The following is a 7,399-nucleotide window of genomic DNA, read 5'->3' on the forward strand; positions in this document are numbered from 1 at the left end:
TATTATGTTGCAAAGAATAAGCAATTTTTTATGATATAGTAATAAATTTTGTATTTTATATTATAAAAATTTTGTGTAATATTCTTTCATTTAAAATTTTTATATCTATTGATACAATAATAAAACTGATATGATACAAAGTGATGTTAACACAATACTTACAAAACCATTTCATATGAAATAACAAACAACTTAAAAATAAGAATTAATTAATATAACAATATATATCATCATATGATAAAACTTTTTCTAATTGTTATTCATAATATAATTAAATAATAGTTAAAAAATTCAAATTTATAAATATATATTAAAATTTATTTGAGTAAAATATTAAACAACATACTTATACTGTATTGTAAGACTGACTATAACTATAAATGAAATTCAAGTTACAAGTAATGATGTAGATTGTTTGATTAATATTAATATATTCTATTTTATTATTAATACTGTCAATTATTAATATAAATAGATATAACAATTATTCTTTCTTTAATTTTTCAGTAACATAATCTTATTTAATAAATAAATTTAATACTGCAAGAACAGAATCTTATATAGTCCTATTTTCAGAACTGCAAGTGTAAGCATTATGAGCCTTCAATTTAGATAAAAATAGAAAATTTAGAAAAAAAGCATGATAAAAAATTTTCTAGTGAGAAGAAAGCTGCTTCTTTCCTCATCACAAGGACAAACTAAATACCAATCATTTTGTGGATTATTACATACTAAAAATAATTTTATTTAGCAAAATAATTGTCATAAACACACAACAATTTCAAAATAAATATTAATTAAAAGTAATTTTTTAATTTATCTATATGTAATGATGTTAAATACTAATCTTATTGCATTTAGGTATATACAGTGGATCCATAATCACTAAACAAGTGATAAATATATAAGAAATATAGATATTACTACTTAATTGATTTGCTTTGATATACATTTAGTTTTGTTGTTTTTTTTATTCTATTTATATATAAATACTTTTATCATATTGTTAAAACCTATATTTATTCATATATATATATATTTCATATTATTTAATTATTGTTTGTAAAATTTTGTTTTACACTATTGTTTGTTTTAAATTTTACAATAACTTACACATTAAATGCATTTTAATATTTTATTCTATTTGCACAGACTAATTATTGTTTTTCATATTTATATTTTATTATTTTACACTGTGTCCTCATTAATAACAGCATTCAAAAGATCAAAATCAGATATTGTAATTGTATTCAGCATCTATTTGACAATAGGCAAATTCATCTTTAAATCAGCAATCACTGTTGATTAACATTTGCAGCAAATTACAAATAACCTTAATTACTACAGGCTGGATTTGAATGATATACAGTTTTTCCCCTTAAATGTTATGAAGTTAAAATTTCAATGCAAACATGATTTGGAATAAAGTATCAAATTAAGGGTGTTTGACAATGCATATTTTATATGCATTTTTAAATATGCACAGAATATGCATTTAGGATTTTTACTGCACATTTTGCAAATCTGACCATTTTTCTAACTAAATAAGTGCTTTATAAACTTGTTTTGGTTCTTTTCTGTTAATGGGATGCCAGTTGTAACATTAATCTGATGCGCGACACTGTAGCCCACATCATTCTGCTAAGACTATTGTGTTTAACTATAATAAAATAAAATGGAGAAGACACTGAGGTTGGAGTTACATGTACATTTTTGTTTTTAGCCGACATGTAACACCAACCTCAGTGTCTTCTCCATTTTATTTTATTATACAGTATTTTGGCATGAGAGTCATCCTATTGATCACTAAGAGATGTGTTTAACTATTTAGCGCATGTGACTATGCCAGCTTTGAATAGCCCACTTGACTGTTCATAGAGTATTTGATGTTATGTAGAATTAGAGGGGGATTCATACCCACCTGAGTGTTAAGGTGCAAGCAATAGCAAGCACTGAAGCACACAACTACATGTGAAGCATGTAGAATAGGCAGTATACTGATACATATTAAAAATTGATCTTTGAAGGTGAATATCTCATGAAGGGTCAACAATTCTGGGAGTGGTGCAAACCCCTCATTCAGAACTTGAATCTTACCATATCAGCTGACATCCCTTTAACAGAAAAGTACTCTTGTTTTCATGATCTCAAGTGCTATTTTTTTCAAATGATCTATAGTCCATTTTTGCTATCTGTGCAGGGACTCTTTTTTTCACCACTACAATTCACATCTTGTAATCAAGAAATATCACCCTGCCATCTAATTAGAGATGGGCATGCAAAACTCAAATGTTTTAAATTTAAACAGTCTAACTTGCATTCTTTTAAAGTCCCAAAAATGACACATTTTACTTTGCCATGGAAATCTCTCATTTTTCAAATTCTTAAACTTCTTTGAATTTCCTAAAGTTATTGTAAATGTTATATTCATTAATTTAATAATGTTAAATTTAAATCTTTCAAAAAATTCTTTACAGACAAGTTCTAGTTGCACTGAAATTAACTTTAGTAGGGAAAAATATGACCTACTTGAACCTATAACCGGTGCGTATAGAGTTTAATCTAATTCGAATGCTGTAGTTTTCAAAATCTACAGCATTCGGATTTGTTCAGAACATATCAAATTTTTCATTTTTGTGTTCAATCCAGCTGATTTACCTGAAGAAGAACCCAGAAGGGGTTAAGAAAATGTTCGTTTTGGAAGATTAAACTCTATACGCACTGGTTATAGGTTCAAGTAGGTCATATTTTGCTATATACAACCCGGTGTGCAGTTGCTGTCTTATAACTTTAGTAGATTTCATGATATCAGTTGGGAAGAAATATTAATAACAACTTCAACACTAAATCTATAGTGACTGTAGTTAATAACTTAATAAGACCATTTACTCATTTCTCATTATTTGTGCAGGGCTAAAAACGAAAATATATACAGTAACTACTTTAGAACAGTGACAAAAGCATAGGATGAGGGAAACTAGAATAATCCTAACATCTTCAAAAATCTTCTAGACAATTGTACATATAGAAATAAATTCAATAATGATTGATTAAGTAATATAGAAAGTTATAAAATTTTACTGAACATGTAACTTATTCATAATTGACTTCAATGAGCACCTCCTAAATGAAACAATGCATGTTTTGTAAAGTCATAATTTTTGAAATCCCTTGCATCACCTATTGTTACATTTTTATCCCTTCCCACCTAAAAAGTGTGATGTAATAAACATTAGTAAGATTTCCTCAGAGACAGAAGTATATATGCATTTTCAACCTACCAGTTTTAGTATATTTTACTGACTTTTTAAACATGCATAATGCATATTTCAGGAATTTTAAAGAGAATATATTTGGCATTTTAAAATGCATTTGTGCATCCATATATTGCAATTTCAAACATATCTAAATTATTAATTACTTACAAATGTTACTTAAACTACAAAGTTATTCTAAATTTTATATAGTTTATAAATACAGTGGTACCTCAGGATACGAACACCCCAGCATATGAATTTTCAGGATACATGAAATTCGAACATATTTTTGCTCCACGATACGAACAAAAACTCACCATACGACGTTACATTAGTTCGCAGCGCCATTTTTTATTCACTTCTGTTCATCGGTCTCAGTGCGTGTGTCTNGAGTAGGAGTGTGAATTACTATTGTAATGGATAACAAAATTTATGATAATTTAGAAAATAAATGTTTTTTTATTCAGAAGAAAATCTATATGTGTATCTTACACATATTCTGTAATTATAACAGAAATACTTTTGTATTTTTTTAATATTAAAAATAATGAGACAAACTTTGCTTCAGTTATCATTTCACTCTTATTGTAAGAAATTGTTGCCAAATGCACTTGAATGCTCATCGCAGATCTACTTTCTACATTTAAACTGTTTTTTTGTTGACTTATTGTGAGTTCTAAAACATTCATAACAACAATCCAGAATGTCATACTGCTTTTCACGAGTAGTGTTTTGAAGTTCAATTCCTAATAAAGAACTTGCCCTTCTTTATATTTCAGGTGAAATATTTGGGATAGCAGATTTTCTCAGAATCTAGGTTTTCCAAGTCATATTTTCCATACAATTTTTTCTGATGCCAACAATGTTCAGCAGGTTATAAATAATTAAAAAACAACAAAAAATATTTAAAATAGTTTCAAAAGAAGCCATTGACCTCTTAACAGATACTGTAAAATGTTAGCATTTTTTATTCTCTGGAAAAAAATATATTTTTTAGATTTTTTCTATTTTATATCACTTTTTTAAATATCTGGCAGCACTTACCCATGTACGATTCATTGCAATTTCATAATTTGCAATGTTTACTATTGAACAATTTAATTTAAGGTTTTAATGCAGGTACTATATAAAGGAACTAATAACAAAGGTCAATCAAATCTCTATGGTTTTACATTACATATCAGTACACTATCGAAATCTGTATTTTAAAACTGAGAATGAAATTCTTGTCTAAAATGTTGTTATTATTTTTAGTATTTCATTGATGAAATAGTTTTGTTTTGAGAATTGTCTCTAGAATCTTAATTTATAGATATATATAATAGACTTAGTTTTTTATTCACAAGACCAATGCTTTTAAGCAAGTAAGTATTGACCTTATTTTTAAATACATCAAATATCTAGAAAATATTTACATTTGAAAAACTTTTTACATCTTAAACATTTTGTAAATATACATAAGACATAATATCTGATTACATATTATACCATATTCAATTTGCTCAAGTTAATTATAAAATAAAATTAAATGTTTAATGTTTCTTTTAAACTTCAATAATTACAAATGAATATAAAGAATAATGATCAAACTACAAAAATTATGAATTCTATATACCTAACCACCATCCAATATCAAGCTCAATCTTTCAGAATCTATAATTACACCTAATTTTTGTTTTATTGGTGTTCCAATAAAACAAACTAATGTAATCCAACTTCTATTATCCCAATAGGAAAACCTGTGTATATTATGTGCAGTGAATGCTGTATTTTTAAAATAAGTAATCTAATTTCTACAACAACAGCAAAGTGTACATGCTTTTAATTTTGAAGGTTTTATACTCACCTATAACTCTCAATATCTGAAAATGAAAGTTAAATATTATGGTTTTCTTAGTTTTAATTCATTTTAAAATCCAAATTTTTTGATATTGTACTTTCTTAATTAATAAAATGAATTTAAAACTGTTTTTACTAAGCACATGCATTCAGTTACTAAAAATAACTAGTTTCTCAATGTGAGGTGAGTCATTCAAAATGCAATCTATAAATAATCATAATGCATTTAAAATTTATAAGCATATTGTTTCAATTTATTTTCATATGATTGATTATATACAACACAGCTTTTTAAACATCTGAAATATCTTGATAATTCAACTCTCTTGTATGTATGTATGTATGTATGTATGTATGTATGTATGTATGTATGTATGTATGTATGTATCCCATTAAGCATAATATTTCTCTTCATAACTGTTGTAAATCTTTGAAATAATTTTGTTTATCATAGTGTTTTTCAATCTAAATATTGTAATAATTCAAATTTACACAAAAATATTATTTTGATATTGACTTATTCCTTTTCAGTGTCAGTTTATGGAACATCTACACAAATAAAAACTTCTCAAATGATTCCTGACAATTTGTGATATTGAAAAAACTGATAAGAACTCTTGCATGACTTTTCTGGGATTCATAATTTGCAAAGTTATATGTGGCACCACCTATTATGAGATTTTATTAAAAAATAATTTTTATATTAAGTATTATAAAAAGGCAAAAGGTTTATTTTTGGGGTAGGAGTAAGTTTTTAAAGAAATTATAAATGCTAATAATGAGTGAAACTTTCATTAAATCTGTCCCTACTCAAGATATGATTCCCCTCTATTTCCCCATCCCCTTGACCTTTAACTACCAAGATTTAATATCATCAATGTGTCCCATATATAAAAATAATCCTGACAAGTTTCAAAATTTTTGGTTTATTCAGTCCTGAGATATAATACAAAACAGATGCCAACACATATACACCAAATATTTGTATATATATAAATTTTTTACATTATTTGGGGACCTGGAATGTCAAAAGATCAAGAAATGCAAAAACTGGGAAGTTAAAATTTAACTGATCACAATACTTTCTTTGAATTATATTCTATAATAGCTGGGAAAGTAAAAATAATATATTTGGTCTAGAAAATGCAATTTATAAATTTAACATTAATTTATAATTTTTTTGTAATTCATCTCATACACTGATTAAGATAGAGTCATTATGTTTAAATTTGTATGTATATACTATATATATTATGATGTATTTCTTCTTTTTTAATATAAATGATTTATATATATTTAAAAATTTACATAGTTTTTACTTTACAAAGAACAACAAATATTTCATAAACTATATGAATATTATTACATTATTTTACATAAATTAAATAGATTTAAAACTATATCATTATCAGCTGCAATATAAAAAGAGCATTCAGCAAATTATTTATCAAAGCAGAAGAAAGCTTTTGAAATAATGGAATCACAGTTCTCAATGCATTATGTACTAAAAGAATCATAAAAACAAACTATAAAAGCTTTCAATGTACTAACATTGCTCTTGGAAAACATTTACCTATCAAATCATAATATATTAACAGCAAGCAAAAAATGTAATAAAAATGTTTATAATTATACATTTAAAATATACAATTCTAACACTGAACTATTTGATTGCAACTTTATTGATAGCAAATTAAATATATTGAAAATGCTATTATTAACTTTAATTTAATTTGAATAAAAGGTATAATAGTACTAATTATATAAAACTGAACTTAAAATCATATCCATATTAACTTAAAAATTTATTAGAAATGTCACTATGTGTAGCAAAATGCTAATAGCATTTTTAAAAAAATAAATAAACAAATCAAATTTTGTTATCTATTTGTTTTACTCAATAAACAATATAAATTATATAATGTTTTATTTAATGCATTAGCTAAATTCAAAACTTTAGTGAATTCAATTAAAATATATAATTTGACTAAGTAGCTAAAATAATTTTTAATTTAAATATTAATTTTGTAATTTAATTATGTATTTTATAATGTAAATAATTAAAAATGCTTTGAATTTATCAATAATACAGAGATAAATGAAATACAGTAGACCCCCCTATAAAACAGATTCGTATAATACGAAAAAAGTACGATCGTATTCGTATAAACACGCTAAAAGAGACTACTCGTATAATACGGTTAAACGTCATCGCCGACTCGTGTGGCGACAGGATTGGTCGAATCTAGACCAATAGCGGATATCGCACAAACCGTTGAGTTTAAACGAGCAGCGGACCTACT

The 7,399-nt window shown here is 25.5% G+C and overlaps 1 protein-coding gene across 1 annotated transcript in view; it reads right to left on the minus strand.

The window, feature by feature from the left end:
• Window positions 1–7,399, minus strand: part of LOC111620989 (myelin transcription factor 1-like) — a 73,402-nt gene that overhangs the window by 16,334 nt on the left and 49,669 nt on the right. Inside the window, exon 13 of the mRNA XM_023363016.1 lies at window positions 163–205. Coding sequence (XP_023218784.1) covers window positions 163–205 — 43 coding nt within the window. The remainder of the gene's footprint in view (window positions 1–162; window positions 206–7,399) is intronic.

This window comes from Centruroides sculpturatus, unplaced genomic scaffold, assembly GCF_000671375.1.
Source record: "Centruroides sculpturatus isolate CEXI.00-Female unplaced genomic scaffold, Cexi_2.0 scaffold297, whole genome shotgun sequence".
Lineage (NCBI taxonomy): Eukaryota > Metazoa > Arthropoda > Arachnida > Scorpiones > Buthidae > Centruroides > Centruroides sculpturatus.